Source organism: Melanotaenia boesemani, chromosome 5, assembly GCF_017639745.1.
Source record: "Melanotaenia boesemani isolate fMelBoe1 chromosome 5, fMelBoe1.pri, whole genome shotgun sequence".
Classification (NCBI taxonomy): domain Eukaryota; kingdom Metazoa; phylum Chordata; class Actinopteri; order Atheriniformes; family Melanotaeniidae; genus Melanotaenia; species Melanotaenia boesemani.
In genome coordinates, this window is record NC_055686.1 from 28,715,263 (window position 1) to 28,740,853 (window position 25,591).

General features: G+C 40.9%; 2 protein-coding genes across 13 annotated transcripts in view; one reads left to right on the top strand and one right to left on the bottom strand.

Annotated features, from left to right (window-relative positions):
- ablim2 (actin binding LIM protein family, member 2) overlaps window positions 1–25,591 on the bottom strand; it is a 101,089-nt gene that overhangs the window by 57,375 nt on the left and 18,123 nt on the right. For 10 of the 11 annotated variants that reach the window (XM_041984955.1, XM_041984957.1, XM_041984949.1 and 7 more), the window contains exons 1-2: window positions 24,435–24,587; window positions 8,187–8,351 (exon numbers count right to left, since the gene is read on the bottom strand). In XM_041984955.1, coding sequence (XP_041840889.1) covers window positions 8,187–8,351; window positions 24,435–24,450 — 181 coding nt within the window. In that variant the 5' untranslated portion in view covers window positions 24,451–24,587. Of the gene's footprint in view, window positions 1–8,186; window positions 8,352–24,434; window positions 24,588–25,591 lie in introns of those variants that run through there. The other variant, XM_041984948.1, reaches the window with a different exon arrangement.
- Window positions 19,779–23,942, top strand: LOC121639620. Of its 2 annotated transcripts, XM_041984959.1 has the most exons (5): window positions 19,779–20,295; window positions 20,825–20,944; window positions 21,686–21,885; window positions 22,028–22,344; window positions 22,906–23,941. In XM_041984959.1, exons 1-5 carry the CDS (start codon window positions 20,098–20,100, stop codon window positions 23,259–23,261), a joined length of 1,191 nt encoding a protein of 396 aa, XP_041840893.1. In that variant the 5' UTR covers window positions 19,779–20,097; the 3' UTR covers window positions 23,262–23,941. The 2 variants fall into 2 exon arrangements, with proteins under 2 accessions (XP_041840893.1, XP_041840892.1); XM_041984958.1 differs by having other exon boundaries at window positions 20,825–21,885; window positions 22,906–23,942.

The window sequence follows — 25,591 nt, forward strand, 5'->3', positions numbered from 1 at the left end:
GGCAACATTTACTAATGTTTGACAGTTCTTCTCGTTTAGTGGTTCTAGTGTTGTGCCACCTGCTTATCAAGACTAGATTCAAACTGTCATTTGGAAAAATTAAGCTGGTTATTTTAACTTCTGACTTGAAAAGTCAAATAAAATGCTAAAAATAGGTTTCTTTGCCAGAGCCTGTTTGTCAACTTTACTTTTACATTTTATGTAATTCTTTTTAAAAACACCTTGCTAACTCAATATAAAATCTATTATTAACTGTTCTGTTATTAACAATATGAAGTCCTGGTAGAGCATTATTAGCTTAAATATGTGTTGTTTTATGTCTGGGTTTTAGAGTTTGTAGTCACTTTTTAAATTGCACACAAGAAAAAACAACCTAAAGAGCCTAATAGTAAATAAGAACACTATTTTCAGCATTTACGGCTGAATATTTTCCACTATTGGTTGTAAAACTAAATAAATACATCATGTAGTCTGAAATCGTAGCCCAAACCACAGCTGCTACAAAAAGCCTAACTTCCCTTAAAAATGTTGGATGTTCTTGGATTTCCTTGTGTTTATATCTACATCTTGCTACTGTGTACATGTAGATCTGCTGCAGGCTTAGTAAATACTGGATTTGGTAAATCCTGTGTTTTCAGCAATAAGATTTTGGTTTGAAACCTGACAAAGACTGTGTTAAAGATGCCAAAGCAAGGAGAGCAGAAGCAGTCTCCTATTCAGCACAGATAAGACTATTCTTCCATACTTGCTCATGCTATGTGCACACCCACCCCCATCTCAACACCTAAGAGTGTGAGGTCAGCTCCACCAACCAGTGACGAGCATGCACATTCCCCTTGGCTGTGGTCTGGGGAGCCGGCTTCCAAGGAGACGATCCCAGAGCCACCACCCCACTGAGAACATCACAACCATCTGCTAATATAACACACCTGATCCGACCATCAGGACTTCCACGTGAGGCCAGCAGAGTCTGTTTACCTCCAGGAAAACAAGCACAGTAAATAGTTTAAGCAAAAACAACCCAGCCTATAAATCTGTCCAAACACACACAGACAAAGCTGTAATCAAAGAAAACAGGAGAAGAGGAGGTTTCTGGTAGTCTGCTTCAGAAGTAAACGTCTACAGGGAAGAGGCAAGTTGGTAGTTCTCCACTAATCTTAGTTCTTCATCCAGTTTCTATTTAGCTCTGATGCTCATTTATAGCTCAGTGAATAGAGGGAATTTTTGTTTGTTCGTTGGATTATTTGTTGGATTTATATTAACTTCACCCTCATTAGCTTCACACTCTCACTTTATCAATTCAAAATTCAAGATCTTTATTGTTATTATGCAGCATAACAAAATTTTGAAGCAACTCTCGGCCTAAACACACATAAATGAGAAAATAAATATATAACAGGCACACATGAATAAATAAAAAATAAAGATCTAAAGTATCTGAAATATATGAGAACATGCCTATATTTACAGAAAATGAATTCCCAGCAGACAGGAATATTTACAGGTCAAGCGGCAACCTCCGCTTGTAAAATGTGAAGCCTGTGCGGAAGTGCAAAAAATTGCAGTTCACCCCTCATCCACTAGGGGCTCCAAAACAGAGCAAATCCCCATAGACTCCCATGTTAAAAAGACAGACTTCACAGCAGAAATAAACATGTTTAAAGCCTGTTACAAAAATCCATTTTAGTATTAATAGGTCAAGTTTACCTTTATGACAACTGTGAGGGGGGTGAATTTTTTTTCAAACTCATCCGTTTGGATGTTATTTAATCTTGAAATTCTGCATAATTAGGGGCGTGTCCTTTTGAAAGACAGGTATCCTTAGCTTTAGTCCGCCTACCTCCGTTAGCTAACATTAAATCCAGATTAAACATTTCTGTTCTCAGCGTCTGCAGGAAATCTGCTGTTAACATTTAACTGATCTATTTTCAATAATTTTAATGTAGTTTGTGATTTTTGCTGCTTGTTGTTGCCTGTTACTACTTTTTAATGCTTTCTTTCCACCACCTGTAATGCTTTTAATGTTTATGTAAAGTACTTTGATTTGTCCCGGACATAAAATGTGCCATAGAAATAAACTGACTTGCCTATAAACCTTAGTCACAGTATTACATAACACTAGTTTTAAGCTACCCTGGGAAACATATAGCTGCTTTATGATGCATGTCCCATTATAAACTCTAAGTGTATTGAAAGTTTAAAATATTGAACTATGTAAACACTATAAATGGAACATGTCAGCTTTATCTGCTATCTGCTCTCAACGCTGCTGTTTTCCTGAAGTTAAAGTTTTCTTCAAATTGCAAATGAGGTAAAAGACTTTTTAAAATATTATTTGAGTAAAATATAGATGGACGGACAGATGGATGGATGGAAAGAAAAAATTTGGGGCTATCAGAATAAGTGTTAGAGATGTTAGAATTACATACTTTATCTTCTCCACGTGCAACAACAACACAGAGAAACTACAAGGATAAAGACTAATTACTGTGTTGGCTCATGCAGGCGCGGTAGGATGTATGTAGTTAACATGTAACATGTAGATAAAAAAGCAGGAAGAAGAATTTCATCAAGTCCACAAAACATTTCATAATCTCGATTACGTTCTTGTTTTACTTTCCTTCAGATGTGAAGAATAAACTTTATCAGATCGAACGACGAACAGATATTTAAAGAAACTTTCTTTTTTCTGGCTTATAGCAGTTATTTTATTTTATTTAGTTCATTTATTTGTCCTTTTATTTATGATTCTATTTAACTTATTTTAATTATTTTTTTTATTTTATTCTATTTCAAATTTTATTTTATGTTATTTAAATTGACTAACGTTTTATACATTTTCTATGGAAGTAGAGTTCGGATTCATGTACTCCAGGCGAAGATTAGCTCTGTGTAAAGCACATGTGGTGGCTCCACCCACTCTGAGAATAAAATGTTTTCAGCTTCGTGGAGGAGCGAGAGGAGAGCAGTAACAGATACCACTCACGTGTTCGAGTGTGTGTTCATGAATGGGTGTGTGAACGACAAAGGGGCAGCACAAGTCTGCAAATGAGAAAAATTCCAACTTCTGTTCTCCCCATTAATCAGTTTTCATGCAGGCATATCTGCGTTAGGGTGTGGAGGTATTTCCCTCTGTGCTCCCTCTGGTTGGTGTGATGTGGCGTCCCTTCATGACAAGCGTGCCTGAATTGTTTTGTCTGCAGCTGTCGTCTGTTGAAGGTGTCTCATGTCAGTTTAAAGACGTCTGAGACGCAGACATAACAGGATAAACTGCCAGAGACACAGTTGGTACCTAAATAAGATTCACTTCCTCAAACCACAGACCTCAGTGTTGACGACAGTTACCATAACAACAGCAATTAGTGCTCATCAAATCCTCACAAACGTGAAGCACATCTAAAGTTCCTTTGCTGAACCTCATAAATCACAAACCATTTCATTTCATAGACAAGGGTTAGAAGAACACATCTTCCATTTATCTGACATCCACGACACTGGCAACAGCTACTATTAACATATCTTCACTTACATGGTGCTGAACAGCAGAGACATCATGTTAATAATGACGACCATTTCAAACAAAAATACTATTTGAAATGACTAAGAACAATCTAGTTGTTCTTTAGGCTCATTTATGCTCCTTCAACATATGTAAATAAGTAAGTCTGTTTCAACCAACTAATCTGACAACTCCAGAAATCTGATTTTTGGTGTGCATGTTAATGAGCTAATTAAGTCTAAGAGGTGAAGGGAGGAGGATGGGAGGCGTTCATCTGCAGATTTCCACAGAAGACACTAGGAGTTTGACGCAGATTCAACACATTTTCTACAGTTATGTCACTTACGTACTTCCTCATCACTTTCAGAGCCTCAATGTCCCTCATGTCTCACTTGAAAATGGTTTGGATTTGTAGTTTAAATACATAATTAGGTTTCAATACGGCAGTTCGTTTTTTTCATTTAAAATAAAATGTAAAAAATTGAAAAACCACTTTTTACATTTTTTGTTTCCTAATCCAAAACGAAAATTCAGATAATGGACCGTCATTTGTTTTCCGATTTTGTGCACAAAACGAAAATGGAAAAAACGGATAACGAGCGCTCAGATTCCATTATGTAGTAATTTTTACTATGGTCGTATATGTGATCTGTGAAAATCTTTTTTCCAGCTGAAGAGTAGTTGCTGGGCTACAGGAGGTAAATGTAGAGGAGCTGGTCGAGGCAGCCGTGGGGTTCGTGGGGGGCTGCAGCTTTTCCCAGCAGGGCACATCCTGGATAGGTCGCTGGTCTATCACAGGGCCAACAGCCAACATATAAATAAAGGGAAAAAGATAGGCTCTAAGTGAGAGCTCTGCCTTGTTGAACTTGGCTGCTAACACTGAATCAAATATCTTCTCTTTGATTTCCAGTCCAGATTCGGCCATAGACCAATGTGAGCTCACTGTAGTTTGTTTTATTTCCATCCCTGAGTTTCAGATTCCTGTCAGTCCACATCTGGAGACCTTAATAGCAAACAACCCAGCTGCAGCCCCCACCTCTTCCAGTGCTGGGATACTCAAGACATTTAATAACCCAAATTAGCTGGAAATTCAATTAATGCAGTCACGCTTTGGATTTATAGATAGCAGGAATGGCCAGAGGGTGGGGTGGACAGGGTCCCTCTGACTGTTGTGTCTACCAATGCCTTGCATTAAATTAGCCGTCCCCATGCTTCCTACTTAAGGCCTCCTGAAAGACAGCCAAATAACTTCATTACAGAAAGAAAGCATGCTGAGTGTCCTTGTAATCATGGCCTCCAGTAACTGTTGTAATTCCTCCCGTGCCCTAACATCCGCTGAATTTCTATCGACAAATCGCAGCCGTGACCCCAGGGTGAGGGTTATCACTGCAGTTAGGTCAGATAAGGGCTGTGCATGAACAAACTCAGATCAGCTAGTTAACAGTACAGTGATGAATGCACTGGGCTTGTCTTTACTCCTAACAATTACAGCTTTACTGAAGTAGGACGTTTAATAAAAGTATTTTTATTAAACATTAAGAGTTTGAGTTTAACCCTGGCTCAGTGTTGAGATGCTCACATGGGACATTACATTTAATAAAACGCCTGCTGAAGGAGTTCAGTGCCATTTCCACCAAAGAACTTCTGGCAAACTATAGCTTCCCAAAACAAAGCTACAAGTAAAGGCCTCTGTTGCTTATCCTCTACATCAATGGCATCTCTAAACATTTACAAACCATATTATTTGCTGACGACACCAACCTCTTTATACATTAAAGAGCTGGCTTGAATTTAATAGGTTAACACTAAATCTAAGTAAAATTAAATACACCATTTTTTAAAATTGGTCAAATGCAACTAATAAAAAAATAAAAATAATATTCTTATAGACAAATGTTGAGTTGCAAAAGTAACAAATAAAATTTATTGAGGAAATTTTAAATAACAAACTAAGCTGGAAGCCACATATTAAAAAAAAACAGTTAAGAATAAATCCTAGATACAAAGATTTTGGTGAATTTTCATAAAATGTTCATAAGTAGGATTTAAAAACAAATTTGTTTGTAAGAGTGGTGAATGAGGCCCATTGCCCTCTGCACGAGACAGATGTTGTGGGGATTGATAGTAAAATATCAATACCTTCGATATTGTCATGATCATGGTTTAGGTTCTTAGTTTTTTGTCAAGTTTAGTTCTGTATCCTGTTTTATTTTGTAGTAGTTCCTTCCCTTGTGTGTTATGTGTTGTTTTCTGTTTCCTGCTTATCAGCTTTCCTGGTCTGTTTTGCCCAGTTAGTCCTGTTCCTAGTTAGTCCTTGCCCATGTACCCTTGGTTTTCAGTTCCCTAAGATAGGTGTGTGTTTCAGCGTGTACAGGTGTGTGTTTTAGCATGTACAGGTATGTGTTTTAGCATGTACAGGTGTGTGTTTCAGTATGTACAGGTGTGTGTTTCAGCGTGTACAGGTGTGTGTTTTAGCATGTACAGGTGTGTTTCTCAGCGTGTACAGGTGTGTATTTTAGCGTGTACAGGTGTGTGTTTCAGCGTGTACAGGTGTGTGTTTTAGCGTGTACAGGTGTGTGTTTTAGCATGTACAGGTGTGTGTCTCAGCGTGTACAGGTGTGTGTTTTTAGCATGTACAGGTGTGTTTTAGCATGTACAGGTGTGTGTCTCAGTGTGTACAGGTGTGTGTTTCATCGTGTACAGGTGTGTTTCTCGGCGTGTACAGGTATGTGTTTCAACATGTACAGGTGTGTGTTTCAACGTGTACAGGTGTATGTGTCATGGTTTCTGGGTTTTGGTGTGTGTTTGATCGTGGTTTAGGATTTTGGTTTTTGTCATGTTTAGTTCGGTCTTGCTCTTGATTTATAGTTCTTGGGTTTTATCGTGTTAAGTTTGTTATGTTCATGCTTTAGGTTTTCAGTTTTGTCATGTTTGGTTTTCCCTCTTGTGTTCCTGTGGTTCCTGTTTCTGGCTCATTAGTTCACCTGGTCTAATTACTCATTCACTTCACCTGTTCCTTACTACTCCTCCTGTGCATATATACCCCATGGTTTTCAGTTTGCTCCTGTCAGATCCTTACATGTGGTTCATTCCCCTGTCGTGTGTGGTTCCCTGTCCTGTGTTTCGAGAATAAAACCTTGTCACCAGCACATTTCTGCCTCCTGCCTTTACTGCCTGCATTTGGGTCCTCACCTCCGCCCTCTACACGTGACAGAAGGATCTGACCAGAAATGGACCCAGCATGCGGTATGATCACCTTGTTGGAATACTTCAGCCGTGAGGCAGCTAAAAGCCTCCCGACAGTGGTGGATCCAGACCCGATGTTCCCTGAGCCTCCTCCCACAAGGTCCAGAAGGAGGAAGTCATCCAGGCACCAGGGGCCCCTAGTAAGCATCACCTCCAGTGAACTAGTGGGAAGGCTACTTGGATTGGACTTAGAGTCACAGCCGCTGGAGTATCCAGAGTGGTCGCCATTTTGGGGGTCCAGATTGGCAATAAGCCCAAGACCACTTGGATGGGTCACATCTCGGGTGTCGCCACCAGCTCCAAGGTCCACGTCACAGGTGACGCCACCAGCTCCAAGGTCCACGTCATGGGTGACGCCACCAGCTCCAAGGTCCATGTCACAGTTGTCGCCACCGGCTCCATGGTCCTGCCCAGCTCTTCAGTGTCAATGCCAGCCCCAAAGCCCTGCCTCCGGGTCATCCACCAGAGGTTCAGCCCCGGTCCGTCCAGCCCCCCAGCCAGCCTCCTGAACTGATCCTGCTGTCTGCTCAGCCTCCGGGTCATCCACCGGAGGTTCTGCCCCGGTCCATCCAGCCCCCCGGCCAGCCTCCTGACCTGATCCTGCAGTCTGTTCAGCCTCCAGGTGGCCCCCCTTGAACTTTGTCGGGGGGCCTGTCTTGTTCATGCGTTCATTTCTGTGGTACAATATCTGCCCCACATGTCCAGACACAAAGAAGTTATAGCCATCTAGTGACTTGTATGCCTTCATCACCTCTGCTGTATAAATTCCTGGCGTGTTAATGAGGTAGTTGTAGATATCGCCATACTGAACTGGCGGTCATTTCTGAGGACTGTCAACCCATAGATCGTCAGCTATTTTAAATGGGTCCGTAAGCTTTTCACTAAATATAGTTAGCTTTGCACTGTACCTTTCGCAATCATCTGCACGAAAATGATGTAAATTAGAAATACCTAAATCTTTAGTTTTCATTATGTGAACAGATTTGGTCAAAATGACTATATACTTGTACACTACAATGTTTTGGTCATCACGAAAGCAAATCTTTTTGCCCTCCAGCGTAGTGCGCCTGCGCGGGATTACCGGACGTAAATAATAACATTCAACGTGCGTATACCCCATGGTTTTCAGTTTGCTCTTGTCAGATCCTTACATGTGGTTCATTCCCTTGTCGTGTGTTTCCCTGTTCTGTGTTTTGAGAATAAAACCTTGTCACCAGCACAGTTCTGCCTCCTGCCTTGACTGCCTGCATTTGGGTCCTCACCTCCGCCTGCTACACGTGACAGTATGTTTTCAGCATGTACAGGTGTGTGTTTCAGCGTGTACAGGTGTGTGTTTCAGCATGTACAGGTGTGTATTAGCATGTACAGGTGTGTGTTTCAGCGTGTACAGGTGTGTGCTGTTGGGTGAGGGTAGAACAGGGGAGATCTGGCATTTTCATACCTTTGCAGACAAAGCACTTTATGTGGAAGTGTTTGTTCTGAACTCTGAGAGCTTCACCTCTACAGGGCTTTCCACAGTTCTGGCAGGGGATGGGGCCTCCTCCTCCCTGCTTAGACTTGGACTTCTGCTGCTCCAGAGGGCTGTGAACAGCCTGCTGCTGAAATACTGCATGAGACAGGAGACAGAAACAAGGACATTTACATATCTCTCAGGGGTATTGCGTACCTTCTGTCTAAATGAGCACTGCTCAGTACAATCTACATTTGTCCCTTTTGGCAGTTCAGACTGCAGGTATAATTCTTTATGCTGCCTGAAACTCTAAAATCTTACATTTCTGCATCATCATTTCACTATTCCAATAAAATATTCCTTTGATCCATAAATATCCAAGTCAACACTTCATACAGGGAAACCAAAATAGTATCACTCTTCTTTTCTCTTTATTCTTTGACTCAAAAACACCAAAACATGTTCCAGTCAACTGGAGCAGTGTTGTTCAACTCAGAAATTCCTCCTCATCTGGCTGAAAGGTTAAAAATAACTGATTTAGAGAAGGAAAAGAAAACAGCACTGGGACCAACAGAAACACCTGGAGCGCTAACAAGACCTTGTTTCCACTGGTCATTTTCCTTCTTCATGGTTAGCACAGTTCATACTAACACGCCCTTTAAACCACAAAACTGCACTGCTTTCTGTTATAACACATTATCATATGTAATTTGTCACCACGACGCATAAAAAGCTCAAAGGGAATGTTTACCTTATTTAAGTTAAATGTTTGTTGGGTCTAAATGTCCCTAAAAATGGTTCCCTTCCAGTAGGCCTGCAGAAGAGTAGGTGGGTACAACTTAAACCACAGAAAAACAAATCAGTGATCTCAGTCCATTTTCTGGGAATTTTTCAAATTTTTCAAATAACTAACATTGAGACAACAATGCATGTTATAAATGGGAACATTTCCTCGGCTATGAGCTGAAAAAGAGATGGTCAGTGGGAATTCTTTAAAGCCAGTGGGACCAGTAGGCAAAAAGAGACCAAATAAACTTTCTGCACCCAAAGATAACGGTTTCATCATATTTTATGTTTCATTCAACATTTTAAAGATGCAACTAAATAGACTGATAAAACAAGGTGTACGAAGACCATGAAACTTTAATGGCTGCATGACGAGGTCAGTGGGTCAGATCACAGGTGTGTAATCAGAAGATTGGAGGACTGAATCTGACTTAAACTGTTTCTTTTGCATCTGCTGCCCCTTGCTTTCATTTCGAGTTGTTTCTGACATACAAAACAGCTGTTTCCTGAGACATCAGTGAGGGCCATCCAACCACTGTTAAGAACAGCTTCTCTACAATTTAAGTAAAATGTAAACAAAAACATGCAAAGTTTTGCAAATGTCATCTGCCAATACCTGATTGACACCAGAAAACAGAGAACGCATCAGATGTCTGAGGGGAGACTTCTACTAACACCTGAAGCATTAATCTGAGCAGGAATTTCCCTTTAAACAGTGAAGTCAGCGGTTACAAAAGGCTGGAAAAGTAAGTGGTAAAAAGAATAAAGATCATCTGGAGGAAAACACTGCAACTAATGGTGTTAAATGGCAACAGATCAATAACAAGACTGGGTACAAAAAAGACCACTTGAGGCAGAGTCTCTTAGAAAGTAAAGATGGGAATATAAAAGTAATTAAAAGTAAAGTAATTTTTTTATGTACTATTATGTTTCTAAGTTAGGTTAACTGGTTAGTCTAAATCCTCTGTAGGGTGGTTGTGTGTTGGACTGTGATGGACTGGCAACATGTCAACAATTGATCTTCTCCATTGTGCTTTTCCACGTCCCGTCGTCATGACAGAGCAATGATGGATGTATGGGGCTTGTCATACCGCGCATGCATTAATAGCCTAAAAATATTAACACAATTATTTACATAAATTAATTAACACCGTTCACACGTTATTTTGACAGGCCTAATTTATGTTATGTTTTGTGACATTTGCAAATAATTTCATTTTGTTTTTTATTTTTACATTATATTTTAGCTGTTTTGGAACTGGACCGTATGTTTTAAATGATAATTTGGCTACAATTTCTCCTGTTGATGATGACTAAAAAGAAATTAGATGAAACCCTCAGGAAAGAGGATGCAACTAGTGGGAGTACATTTATATACAATCCACTGTTTGGAGGTGTAATTTGCAGTCTTGTAGGCTGCAGACGGATCCACGTGAATCCTCAGGCAAAGCATCGTGAAATATGAGTCAAGGCTAAGAAAAGTGTTTGTGACCTGAGAACTTGAAACATGGCATAACAAAGACGAGAGTTCCTGACATCAGTTCTGCTTCCCCAGTCTCTCTGTAGCATCATCCTCAGACAGCTCCATGCTTCACTAGTGTTCCAGTGTGGGTCAAACATATAGGGTTAAATTTTACTAAATACAGATTTATGCAAGTTAAACTGTTAGTTTTGTCTCTGGTCTCTTTCTGTCCCTTCCCAGAACATACACAAAGCAATTTGCCTTCTCCAAACCTGCCTTGCAGTGGGGATATTACACCGAGGAGTAAAAGCAGGCACAAGGCTGACTTACAGCAACACATTCCTCAACTTTTACGAGGACCACTCATCCTCTCCTGAGATCTATTTGGGACGATTATCTTCCATTATCTTCCTGAGCTAGGCCTTCTGCTAGAGTTCTGCTTCTCATTTTCATTCAAATGAAAGGCTATACCTTCATGAGACAGGACATTCCTGAAGACTGCAAACATGATAGTTTAGAGAGCTATACATGGACTTTTCATTGGACAAAGCTGAATTCCAAAGAGCTGCTTTTATTAAGTGCATATGTTGAGATGACAAACTGATCTCTGGGTTGAAAATGTGCTGATCCACAAATTGAATCAAGACAGGAGCAGGGATCCAATCCATTTTGTCTACATTTTGTTCTCAATAAGAGGTGGGTTTACATTAAAGCCACCCGTGTTGAGCGTGCATGTGGGCATTTCAACCAATAAAAACAAGAATTTAGGAGGGGAAAGTCTAGGAGTCCTTGTAAAGAAAAAAAGAAAACAGGTTTTAAGACGAAGTTGATTGCAACCATCTGGAAGAGAAAATAGTCCACAAGTGTGAAAGGATAGAGGAGGGAGGGAGGGTTTGCAGCGGGATTGGTCCGGAGTTCTGCCTCCTGATCTGACCTACATGGCCTACATGGCTGAACCCTGGCACCTGTTGGGAAAGATCCAGTGTCACTACGTCCTCTGCAAACACTGAGAAGAGGAGGGTAGGGTTGAGGAAGAGGCAGGGGATGAACTTTACAGCAAGGTGTAGAATCCAACAAGTTATTCCAGACATGCAGGCCATCCTGGGCAAGCTAGCTGTAGTGGTGTGTGATAAGGGTCTGTTAGTGGGGATCTATGAACGGTAATAGGAGGACAACAATCTATCATTTTTCCATTATAAGTCAAGATGGACATATTTTCTCTTTTAGTGCTCCTTTTTTAGTTGGAAGGTGTTCCACTTCAGAGTTCACAATCAAATTCACACATAAAACAGTTTTCAGATAAAACTGGTTGCCATCATTCACATGATAAATCAGAGGCCTATTTTGCCTCATTGACTGTGTCACAGCTTGTAGTTATTAATGATCATACAGTGATGCATACAGTGTTCCAATAATCAAATTGGATGTGGGTGAAGATAAGGAGCCTCCCTTGTAAAAAATGGAGGATAAGGTAACTCTTGCTTGTACCATACCTTCTCCTGGGGCCCAGTTGTCCATATCATCAGTCAGCCTCTCTGGTGTCTGTCCTGGCTAACGGCTAACAGCTATTATCAATTGTCCCAAAGGTCGTAGGCAGACATCTGAGGAATGTAACACTACATTTCTGCAGTACAGTCACACCACTGGAAGCTTCTGGACCCATTCTGACCACTAACACAGTTTACCAGCTTACCACCTGCACACATATAACTGGCCAAGCATGGAAGTGTAGCTAATTACAATAACTAAACCAACTCTACCAGACAACATGGTAAAACATTTATACCACAGCTATATGTCACATGCCTTTCAGCCAAACCGCCTAAAAATAGAACATTTCCTCAACTCGGGGGGATCCCATGGTGCTCTGCAGCATTCCTGGTGTGAGGAGGCAGGACGCTCACATTACTACAGCAGAACTACTTTGTGGCGGCCGAGTTGTTGACCTTGGGGACTTTCACTGTCTTAAATCTAAGCACATGAACATATTTAAAAGTGAATTATGCATGGCTCTTATGATGAAGGAAATAGAGCAACATAGAGCTGGATTAAGTTCAGGGATAATGAATGAATGAAACTTTATTGTCATTGCAACAGGTGCAATGAAATTTTTTTTCCAATACAAACCCACCCAAACAGGATCAGGCAGACTGAGGCAGCAGCCGCCGAGCAGCGCGCCATGAGTTAAGGGAATGATTTTAGTAAAATGCCTTGAGGTGGATGGTTCAAGATCAGATGTTTCAGTGGTAAGAACATGCTTTAGAGAGGAGCATCATTTTAAAGACAGTGTTGTAAACTATCCAAGTTTTTGTTGTGTGTGGTCCTCCTGCTCTCTACAACCTCAATAAGCCCTGAACACGACAACTTAAAAACATTTATTGGATCGGTTCACATCCTGCTATAAAGGCTTGAACCTGAAATATGATTAACAAAGAGAAGGGTTTGTAGGAGCTTGTAGACATTGAGCTTTAGTTCGGTATAACCATGACTTCATTGTCTGTCATCTCAACAGAACTCCAGCTACATTATCTCAACCACATAAGAAACCAAGAAAAATAAGCAGATTTTAATTCCACGTGGTTTAAGTCACAGCTGCCTTTGAATTAGTATTCATCTGCCCGGTGATCAGGCAGTACAGCTCCTCCAATGCTAATTTAGCATTAGCATGCGATGGTATGTAGGCCACTATGATCACGACCGAGCTAAGTCCTCTAACCAGTTTAAATTGTCTGCACTTCACTATCAGATATTCCAGGTCAGGGAGCAGAAAGTTCCTATAATGTTCGTAGCAGTACACCAAAAACATAAATAAGTCGCACTGGATTATAAGTCACATTTACTTAGAAAATTTTATTTTCCTAAATCCAAGACCAAGAACATAAGGGAAGGGTTTCCTCCAGGATTTTCTTAAACTGTGAGGGAGAGCTAGTCTCCTCATTGGATTTAATAAACAGCTAATCAAAGTGAAGAGAAAGTTGAAAAATTTTTACATCACATTTGGCATTTAAAGACATTGACACCGCTGGGTGAATAACTCCACCCTCCCACCAACAAGGTTTCACACTAAATATGAAAAAAACTGGTCGACTGTTCACTGCACATAATGACACAGAGATTAAGATAACTATAACATACCTATAAGGCCCCTGTAACAAAACTATAAGGCCCTTTTAATATATCTATAAGGTCTGTATAACATACCTATAAGGCAAGAGGAATTTATTTGTATAGTACATTTCATGTACAAGACTATTCAAATTGCTTTACATAAAATATTAAAAGCCTCACAGCGGAGTGAAGGCAGCAATAACAAGTGCATTAAAAAGAAACTTTAATAGAAATAAAAGAAATTAAACAAAAACAAAGAAAAAACTAAAATAAAATAGATAAATAGCCAGAAATAAAGTTCCAGTGTGGGGAATTAACAGTTGTTTTGATTAAAGGCAGCAAATAGAAAAGTTTTTAACCCTGATGTAAAACTGCTGAGTCAGCAGACCTGCAGTTTTCTGGGAGTTTGTTTCCTGCTGTTAGGACAGTATTACAATAGTCCAGTCTACTAAAGATAAATGCATGGACCATCAGTCATCAGTCCTTTGATCCTCAATATGTTCTTTAAGTGATAACAGGCCGAATTCACGTCAAGTGTCTTAATATAACGGCTAAAATCCAGGTCTGAGTCCAGGACTACTCCCAGATTTCTGGATTGGTTGTTAGCTTTGAATTTGCTATTTGGAGATGAGAACTGACTTTTAATCTTTCTTCCTTGGCTCCAAACACTATTATTTCAGTTTTGTCTTCATTTAACTGAAGGAAGTTCTGGCACATCCAGTCTTTGATAAATACAGTTGATCAGAGTTTGGATCGGACTGTAGTCCCCTGGTGAGATGGTTATGTAGATTTGTGTGTCATCAGCATAACTGTGGTGACATATTTAGTTGTTTTTCATAATGTGAGTGAGTGGCAGCATGTAGATGTTGAACAGCAGTGGCCCCACAGGTACAAAGCAAAATAGAGGCAAATAGAATGCAATAAATATAACAATAATAACAATAAGTTAAATAAAACAATATAAATAAGCATTGCACACAGTAGAGGCGGTACAGATTCCCAGTTCACTATTGCAACTGTTTGTATGGGTCATTGTGCATGTGTTCTAAGGACCTTAACTAGAGCAGTCTCAGTGGGCCTTATTGGTATCCCTATAAGATTAATCTTCATGTTCTTGGTGTGGGGGCACATTGTAGAAAACTCAGTGAATCAATTCCCAGAGTCAGAATGTTTGTGTTTGTTACTAGGCTGGTGTAAACTGCTATAAAACAGAGGAGAAATTTCTATCCTCCCCTCGTTTCTTCTGACAGAGGACGACACCGTGCTAACACTGATGCCACAGGAGCATTTCATGTTTGCAGCAAAACACAATTTCAGTCTAGTTTCAACAGGTCAAATAAACAGGTGAAAATAAACATCACTGTCCTGTTTTACTTTATGTACAGAAGGTGATGAAGTTTGTTTCACATTAAGAATTTCACGGTCTTCATTTTGCATCCATGTTACTGGATTATCCCGCATTGAATAGATTTATTGGTGTAGATCAATTTATTGTTACCTATTCAGATTCATATTTTCTTAGAGAACCTCCTTCCATTGATGCTTCCATTCGAGGATGCTTTTTCAAGCACCACCTCATAAAACGTCCATATGGCCCAAAGTGAAGCAGGACAAACAATCCTACATGCTTAGTAAAGAATACATCCTTTGTGTGTGAACATATGATTCCTGCCTTTCCTGCAGGATGACTCGTTCCACGTGGATGAAAAACGGCCTCGCTGTTATGATCCCACGTGTTTCTGCAGCCGGCTCATTTCTGTGGGTTCATCAGAGGTCAAAATGCAGCAGAGTCCCATCAGTTTACCGGAAATACTACAAACTTTCTAAAGTGTAATCAGTGACTTAGTAAATCCAGTTTGTGAGGAAAAGATTTCTCTGCACACATAAATGGTTGATCTGGAGGTCCCAGCCTGCAGAGAAGCATGAACCTGAACGCTTGATTGGCTGAGAGGCAGCAGCGCCCTGCAGACAAGCTCCAGAATGAAGGAAATCTAATCGTATGTGATGCTGCAGAAAACTTAGCTGCACATGTGCATGCAGTGTTTGTAAAGGATGCTCTGACATTCTAACAAGCAAGTGAGCGATTAGATGGGAACACAACAGGGCCTTGCAGGCAGGAAAGAGTCAGAGTGGAAAGACTGCGAGGGATTTGAAGCTGCACGTGTTTTGCAGGCTGTGTATTTCACCCCACAGAAACAGCATGACTCATGAATAGAGGCTCTCTGTAGAAAGCATTGTGTCAGCTGTTTGAGCAGAGCTGGTGCAAAAACACTGGCATATATGCCAAGCCGGTTTATCACCTCAGCGAGAGAGGGCAGTACAGAAGCCTGATTCAAACAAAAACCCCATTATCATCTGCCAAAGGAACCTCATGCATTTACCTGGTGAGCAGAGTGACCACAATGACAGACTCATACTAATACCAGTCTTTATAGTCAGTTTCAATCCAAAATCTACAATAAAATCTCAGAGAAATTCTATTTAATCTGTAGTTTCCTCTCATAACATAATCAGGAAAATAAAACCTCTGCTGCTTCCATATTACCATATTTTACTGGACCTGAATCCGTAAAAGGAACGCAGCTTTAAAAAGAACAGTCTTCTTCAGTGTGACACACTAAAGGCTGCGAGTAACTAAACATTAAAGGGCTAACACTGTATGTGTTTGGATTGTATTCTACAGTGCTGGCAGCAGCAGAAATAGCATCTGTTTTTACATATTTTAATTCCTTAAAGGAATAAAAATTCTGCCTTCTCTCTTTCTAGATTAAAAAAATACTTTGACTAAAACAAAAGAGCAACAGTGCTACAGTACTACTTTTTTTTTTTACTAGCTCCTTTTTAACCATGTTTTTATAGCTCAGTTAAGAGCAGCCAGCTCATAGTCAATATTTACCGTATTAAAATGCAGTATTGCTACAAACTTCACTCACATATATGTGTGGTGATATGGTGGGTGGCTTTGTTGACTCACATCAAAAAGCTTCTTGATTAAAACCTCATCTTTGATTGTCTAACCAACCCAGCAGTGAATGTGAGTGGTTTGTTGATTTGCTGGCCCGATGATTAATTTAGGAACCCCTCCAGGGTCTACACTAATTCTTGTTTAACAGCAGCTGGGATAGGCTCCTACAACCCTACACTCCCTTCAACCCGGCAACCCTACACCCCATTCAACCCTGCAACTCTTCAACCCTTCAACCCTGCAATCCATCCCTGCAACCCTACACCCCCTTCAACCCTGCAACCCTTCAACCCTGCACCCCCTTCAACCTTGCAACCCTTCAACCCTACACCCCCTTCAACCCTGCAACCCTTCAACCCTGCACCCCCTTCAACCCTACACCGCCTTCAACCCTGCAACCCTTCAACCCTGCACCCCCTTCAACCCTGCAACCCTTCAACCCTACACCCCCTTCAACCCTGCAACCCTTCAACCCTACACCCCCTTCAACCCTGCAACCCTTCAACCCTACATCCCCTTCAACCCTGCAATCCTTCGACCCTGCAATCCATCCCTGCAACCCTTCAATCCTGTGACTCTTCAACCCTGCAACCCAGTGACTGTTTAACCCTTCAACCCTTCAGCCTTGCAAACAGCTTGCTGAATGACACATTTTCAGGGTGAGGCAGTAGTTTTTGAGCTTGTAGTTAATTCAGACATGCACAAACAATTACCAGAAAACAACTTCAATCCCCATATGAACATTTATAAACTCAGTAGCCACTTTATCACGTCCACCTTGCCACTACCCTTTTGGACCCCATTTCACCTTCAAAACTGCATTAATTCTTGGTGTCATAGATTGAACAACACATTCTCTGGAAACCCTAGGGATGGTTGTGGGTGAAAATCCCAGGAAATACTTAAACCAACCACCATGCCACATTCAAAGTCTTTTAAGTCCACTTTCTCGCCTTAGCAACACGTTCAAACAACAAAAAAAGAGTCCGGATCCCTCGCATTGAACTGTGGCAACAAGCACAAGTCACTAGCATCAAAAGGATGTGCACCAAAAACTGACATCCAGCCAAACCGGCAGCCCCCTTTCCCAGAGACAAATGATAACCCTCCAGTTTAACCTTTTCTGGCTGTTGGCGAATCATTTCAACCTCAAGTGGCTTCATGCTCCAACTGAAGCAAAAGCTCCTTCTGTTGGTCAAAGGACAAACCCAGATTCTGAAAAGGCACGGCCGCAGAGGCTGAAGGGAGAATAAGTAGGTGCAGGGTTCACATCAAATGGAAGAACCACATCCTCAACTGTTGCCAAAGCACCCACGTCAGCCAATTTTAATTTTAAAGTTAACATAACATAATCCTTGTCACGTCTATTGCCAACCAGAACTCAGAAATACTCAGTTATATGTAATAGTTGTTCTATAGTACACTACTCTAAGGCCTCCTCAGAGGAAGATGTAATAAAAGCCTCCACGCTAGTCATATTCACACCAAGACCACAGGCCACAAAAACCAAACAGAACAAAGAATTGTCAGAACCCACAAGGAAGGGACACGCTGGATGATGCACAGATATTTTATTATAAAACTAACTATTATAAGTGTGTGCAGTGTGTAAGAGTTAGTGGTGAACAAACTGGTCTGCTGCGGGAGGACAGAGAGAAACAGAAGCTTTAATAGCTGGATGCCCCAAGAAGAGATGCATCCAGTAAAAGGAGCCGCCCACACAAAATACTCAGGCTAAACCTAGAGGCCACCACAGAACCAAGTCGCCTCCCCATGCACATCGAAGCTGTGAAAATGGATCCCCCCCTCCACCAACTAAACACACAACCCCCTGAAAAGCTCCACCCTTGTCTTCATGTAATTATGCACCAAAATCTGGCAGGCCAGGGGGGTGATTAGCAAGCTAGCAACCCACCTGGGATCCCAGATGAGCCCACACACAACCTGTCACAACCTGGCTCAAAAGTTACGACAAATGATGGGAACAGACACCAAAACTAAATGAATTTATTTTATTAAACAAAACCGCTAACCAAACCAAAAAAAAAAAAAAAAAACAAGCTCTGAGGGAAAGAGTGCAAAGAGCAGGACAGTCGCCTGGAAGCCTGGAATCCTGGAGCTTTTATGTTGTGAAGCTCCAAGGCTCCAGGTGCTTCAAATCAGGGTGAATGACCAAGCAGCCGCCCTGCAACAACTCCAAAATAAGATATCACAAGGCCGTCACACTGCGTGCTGCCATGTGATTGGCTGGTTACATATTAGTGTAAACAGGAAGTGGAACAGGTGGACCTAATAAAGCCGACAATGAGCGCATTTGTAATCAAGCACATAAAAAATTGTTTGTCATTTAAGATGACATGTAGTCGTGGGGGGTGGACATGTAGACGGTTTGTTTACTGGCAGGTCTGGAATAGTGCTGGGCGTCACTCAGACGGCTGAAAAGCAGCCAGATATTACATCACACACCCAGGATACACTGTCCCTGGCTGGGACTGGGACACGTCCAGAATGCCTGGGCGCAGCCTCCAGTCCTCAGCCTCAGCTCCACGCTGGCCACTCTGTGTAAAGCAGCCAGAAGACAGAGCTTTGACCAGATTAGGACTGAACCTTTCACCAGGGTGCAGCTTGTAGCATCGCTCCAGGACGTGGTATGAACGTAAGCGTGTAGAAACATGTGGTTGTGATCCGGTGTGGGTGTGTCACCATCCGTGTCCTCAGCAACAGACTTAACAAGCTTTGTCACATTGTGTTGGTGGCGCACACAAAACACAGCTATGTCCTTTCTTTGAAAAGCAGCGAACAGAAGGAGGCTTGCCGGTGTTGAAAACAAGACAGAAAAAACAGAAGAGGAGATATTTATGGTTTGTTTACGAGGACTAACACTGAGGCTTCTTTTCATGGCCAACTGGGTAGGGGTCAGCTCTACAGAGTACATTTACCTTAGTCCTCAAATACAAGTAATATAAACCATTTAGCAGCTTCCTTTGCACTCAAAAAGTACATAAGAAGGTTGAAGTAGTAGGAATATTCCCCTCTTTACTCTCATAGAAATAATGTAAAGATACCAACAGGTCACTGTTATGCAACGCCTCAAATAACTGAGAGGATATCATAGTGATGACTTCTTAGAAACTGGCTTCATCCCTGTGTAAGCAGCCAAATGGCTGATCTCCCGGTGTTATGGATGCAGGCAGGGGACCAGGACAACACTGCTGCTGGTTCAGGCAGGCAGCATGTCAAGCTGCAGGGCAGAGGTGGGAAGTAACGAAGTATTTGTACTTCGTTACTGTACTTAAGTAGATTTTTCAAGTATCTGTACTTTACTTGAGTATTAATTTTTCTGGCGACTTTTTACTTTTACTCCTTACTTTTAAACACAATTATCTGTACTTTCTACTCCTTACATTTTCAAAACGGGCTCGTTACTTTTTTCCCACTACCGCGGATGACGGCATGACGTAAAGGACGTAATAAAGGAGAGGGAAAGTCAACCCGCGAAGAAGGAGAAATATCAACATCACATCGCCTAGCGAGCTACGAGCAACCAACGAGCGAGCCTTGTCTAAACTGGAGGTTTTAACATGGAGGAGGAAAGCGAGCGAGAAAGCGAGCCTGACAGCCAGGACATTCGCCACCCTTGGCCTTATTTACAAGAACTTTTCGAGGTGGTCGGCTCCAAGAATGACTCATGGCGTATGCGTTGCGTCCTTTGTAAACCTAAAAGCCATGAGATTCTGGCTTTCAAAAACTCACCGTCGAATCTGAAAAAACACATAGAGGTAAGTGTTTTTTTGTACTTTCTATTTTAGCTTATTTTACAATGCAGTGTCGTTTCCACCAGTGAGTTAACTTAATAAATCAAGCTGGGGCCCACCTAAAAGCATGAAGCTAACCAGCTAGCACATGCTTCACAAAAACACCGAAAGCTAATGGCGTGCAAAAGGGAAAAAAAGATTTTAGCTTGGCATGCCGAATGGTTTAGCTAAACGTTATAAACTCTAAAATAATACATTTTATCATGTATCTGTTTTGTATCTGACATGTCATGTGTATGAACTTGTACATGCTGCAAGTGTCGTCTTATGTAAATTCATAGTACTTTTTGTTCAGTTAAAATCATACAAGCAGTTGAATATTAAAACCAAAAATATATTTTAAAAAATGCCCCTTTGCAAAAATTGTGCCTTGAATTTAGGCCTGTCATTTAAATATTTTTTAGGGGTATATTTATAAATAACAAATATATTTTTTGTACATCTGAACCTCTTTTTAAAATTTTTGTGTGTGTTTGTCTTTTTCCTCTTTCAGAGAAAGCATTCAAATCATGTGGAGCGATACAAAAGCCTGACTTCAACAACTCTAAAGAGGAAGTCTGTCTCCTCAGAGGAAGGGTCATCCAAGCAACTGAAACTATGGGAAATGAGAAGGGTATCGCAAAAAAGTGTTGATCAGTACATTATAAACTTTGTTATTCAGGGTCTCCACCCCTTTAGCATTGTGGAGCAGCCAGGCTTTCGAGCTCTTCTAAATCATCTGCAGCCAGATCTAACTGTGATGTCTCGAGGGACCATAAAAAATCACATAGATAAAGCAACAGATGAAATGAAAAACAATTTAAAGGCTGCTATGAGTGACATTGAATTCATCGCTACTACTACCGATTGCTGGACGGCTCATAGGCGAAGTTTTATCGGAGTAACAGCACATTGGATTGAGTCGGAAACCATGGTCAGATCCTCTGCTGCGTTAGCATGCAAGCAAATTAGGGGATCACATACATTCTCGGCACTCGCTCAAGCACTAACTGACATCCATACAGAGTACAACATACGTGACAAAATAGTGCGCACAACTACGGACAATGGCTCAAACTTCATAAAAGCTTTTAGGCTCTATGGTGAGGTAGATGAAAATAACAACGATCTTAGACAGGAACAGACAGGAACAGAACAAGGAAACAGTGAAGGAGAGGAAGATGAAGAAAACCATGATGAATTTCAGTTTGTGGAGGCTGGAACATTGTTGGATCAAGATGATGGTTTAGAATATCAACTGCCAAAACACCAACGATGTGCCTGCCATCTTTTGAACTTAGTTTCAACAGTTGATATTTCCACTGCAAATGCCAACACAACCTACAAACGACTTTCTCGTTCTGCTTTTGCGAAGTGCTCAAGTTTGTGGAATAAAAGTGGAAGGTCCACGGCAGCAGCGGAGATAATCGAAGAAAAATGCAAACTACAACTTGTGAGACCGGTTGAAACAAGATGGAACTCTCTCTTCCTGGCAGTCCAGAGAATCGTGAGGATCATCAGAGAGCAAGGCGAAGGAGCAATCACAGCTGTGTGCAGCGCACTTAAAATTCCCATGTTAGTAGATATTATATTTATATTTTAATTTATATTTTATGATTGCTTTATTATTTTTAATAATTCTGAAATATGTAATTAAAAATACACATTTATCTTTCTGTAGTGACTTATGTTTTGTTTTATACTTCTTTTTTGACAGGTTCACTCCTGCTGAGATTGCTTTTCTCACCGAATATGTAAAGACAATGAGCCCATTCGCAAAAGCGATTGATGTTCTTCAGGGAGAGACCAGTGTTCAAATGGGATGGCTCGTACCCACAATAACACTTCTCAAGACTAAGCTAGAGAATCTTCGACTTTCCTCCAAATTCTGTGTGCCTCTAATAGATGCTCTTCAGACTGGACTTGAAAGACGATTCAGAGAGATGCTTGAAGATTCAGAGCTCATTGCTGCGGCCATTCTTGTCCCCAAATTCAAGACTTGCTGGACAAGTAATGACAACATTCTTAGAACTGGTATGTATAAAATATTTCCTTAAAGCTAAACTACCTGATGTATTTTTCCTTGTATTTTGGCAAAGATAATCATTTAGTTATCAGTACAGCATAACAGTAGTCATTTGGGAAAAAATGAGACTTTGAGGTCACCTGTGGGCTGTGTTATAAGGGTTATGTTTTAGAGCGAGGGAAAACAATCACACACACAAGAGCTACTGTTTTATTTCAAAATTCATAGCTTAAATAAATAAATAAAAGCCAATCCCTGATCTTTGCCATGTTCTCATTGCTCCTGGCTTGTGTACATATTTCCTGGTTTGTTTGAGACTGTGATCGGGGGGCGCAAAGGAGAGGGATTAGGAAAGGGGAGTGTTAACATTTTTTACACACATCACTTTTACAGTCACAAAATCAGGTAGTGTAGCTTTAATGCAAAAATGGCAAACATTTATAAGAAATTGTATTACTTGTGTATGAATAAGTACTCTCAAACAGTGTACTATGATCCTTTTTAATATTTTTTTTAATATGGAACAAACATGTTTATTGGGCACCTTTTGTTGTTTCTCTCTTTCATAGGCCTAGAGTTCATCAAAAGGCATCTTAAGGAGCAACCGATCCAACATCCAAGTGACACCTCCAACTCCTCCTCAGAAGAAGACTTCTTTTCTCCCATCAAGCAGGGAAACGCTCAAGAGAACACTAAGCAGCTCGAGTCCTACCTGGCCTGCCCAGATGATACCATGGACATCCTGAAATCTTTCCCAGCTGTTTGTAACTTATCCCTTAAGCTAAACACACCACTTCCAGCCTCAGCTGCCTGTGAGAGGCTTTTTAGCACCGCTGGCCTCATCTTTACCCCCAAAAGGGCTTGCCTGAACTCCAAGAACTTTGAGAACCAGCTGCTTCTAAGGCTAAACAAGAAATTCTGGTAGCTGAGGTTTTATGTTTTATGTTTCATGTTCAAGTTGATTTGCATATTGTTAAAGCTGCACTACCTGATATCTTTTTCCTTGTGTTTTGGCAAAGATTAATTTAGTTATTAGTACAGTATAATATAATAATATACAGTACAACATAAAATGAGAGTTTGAGGTCACCTGTTGGCTGTATTATACGTGTTTTTGTTTTAGAGCGAGGGAAGGAACAGGAACTGTTAATCGCATATTTCAGAGGGACAGGAGAACTCTGATTGGTCCATATATCCTCTATCTATCCAGAAGATAAAGGAAGGATCAAACACACACGGACCACACACACAAATTCACTAATTTAAGGTCCTATATTCTCCAAAATCCACTTTTCTGCTCTTTTTTCTGTTCTAATGTTTCTACTTTAAATACATACACAAAGTTGTTCATTTGGGTATGTTTGAGTTGATAATTACATATATCCAGAACTAGAATCTATCGGGAATAATGTGAGAGCTATTGTTTCATTTCAAAATTCATAGCTTATTCACAGTATTTATTTTTATTTTTTTTTTAAAGAATTAAAAGTCAACTCTAGATCTGTTATTCTCATACCTCCTGGTTTGTGTGAGACTGTATTGTATCAGTACTTTGCTGGTTATCAATAAAATAAGTTGCAGCAGTAATCCCTCACAGTAAAATTCATTTTTTACTTTTTACTTTTACTTCAAAAGTAGATTTCAGAGGATGTACTTTTGTACTTTTACTTAAGTGAAGAGGCAGAATCAGTACTTCTACTTTTACCAGAGTAGTTTCTTAACCAAGTATCTGTACTTCTACTTAAGTACTGAATGTGAGTACTTTTACCACCTCTGCTGCAGGGTAAGCATTCAGCTCTCCACCACAGGCTTGTTGTCATTCACGTCCACATAGAAAGTGGTCTAAGCTTCTACTGGGATTACGCAATTCCCCAGCTGATCAGCTGGAGGTTAGGAAAAACTAGTAGAGAAAACCGCTCATCCTCAGCAGGAACTTCTAACATAATGCTGAAAAAAAATCTTCCCTCATTTAGCTACTGAAAAAAGAGATTAATCTGTATTTAGTGGTATAATATCGTAATATTACTTCAAATATAAGGTTTTATCAGCAGTCTCTGTCCTTGTAGGTGACAATCAGCTTATCAGAACTCATCATTACCTTTCTCCTCTGGCATTGTCCCACAGTTGAATTCCCAGATTAAATATGCTGTGGTGTCCTTGGATTATAAGAATTACAGAGAATATCCCAACAACGGGGTGACGGTGCTGCAGCACATCCTCTGTGCACGCCGCCTGTCTGGTGGAATGACAGATGGAAGCACAGAGTGAGCGCTCTGTCCGTCACTATCTCTGGAATGAGCTGTAGGTCATATGACTCTCTCTCTCTCTCTCTCGCACTCTCTCTGTGTGTGTGTCTCTCTACCACCTCTCTGAGTTACTGAAACTATCTGGTATAAATAGAAGCATGAGGAGCTGAAAGGGAACGACACCTCCTCCCGGTAATCTGTTACTGGGTGTGTCCCAGACTTCCCAGTCCTCAACCTTGACAGCTCAGTGATAACCTGAGTGCTGCACACTCCACTGCCTGGAAAGCTGAAACCGCAATGTTTGGTGGGTTGGGGGGGGGGGGGGAGGTGTATGAGCTGCAGAAACATCAAGAAGAAGAAAAATAATGTTTGTCCTGAGATCTGATGTAATTACATATTATAAAGTAAATGTGACCTCCACCGGTTGACAGTCTGCAGGGAGGAGGACCATCCTGCTGCCTTCTGTCTGTCACAATTTCATGAGTTAAAGTCACTTTGGACCTTTATCTGACCGAGGACCACCTGTGGAGTGGGTAAAATTGGATCAGGACTGGTCAGACTGAAAAAGCCAGATTTGGATCTTTTTATCTGAATGTAGCCGTCGCTTCTAGATAAAGCATCAAACTAAAATCTCCTGTGACGAACGAGTCAAACAGCCACAAAACTCAACCCTGTTCATTTAAAATGAGCCATTAACCCAACATACATGCAAGCTTCATGTTCCAGGAACCGCTGTGCAGAGCTTCAACATGTTGATGCCACTCATGGGGGAAAGTAAAGGGTTCACCAAAGTCCCTTGGATTTATACTCTAAGCAAAGCTAGCAAAGCTCGAAAGAAATAAACCAGGTATGAAAGATAAAGCATTCACTGAAGCAGTTCAGGTTAGGGTTAGGGTGAGGTTCTAGTCATACCCTGAAACCTGGCTCAGGTCGTCTGGTTCAGTCATATCCTGAAGCCTGGCTCAGGGCCTAATGAGTCTGGGTGGTTACCCCACCATTGTTCTACTGG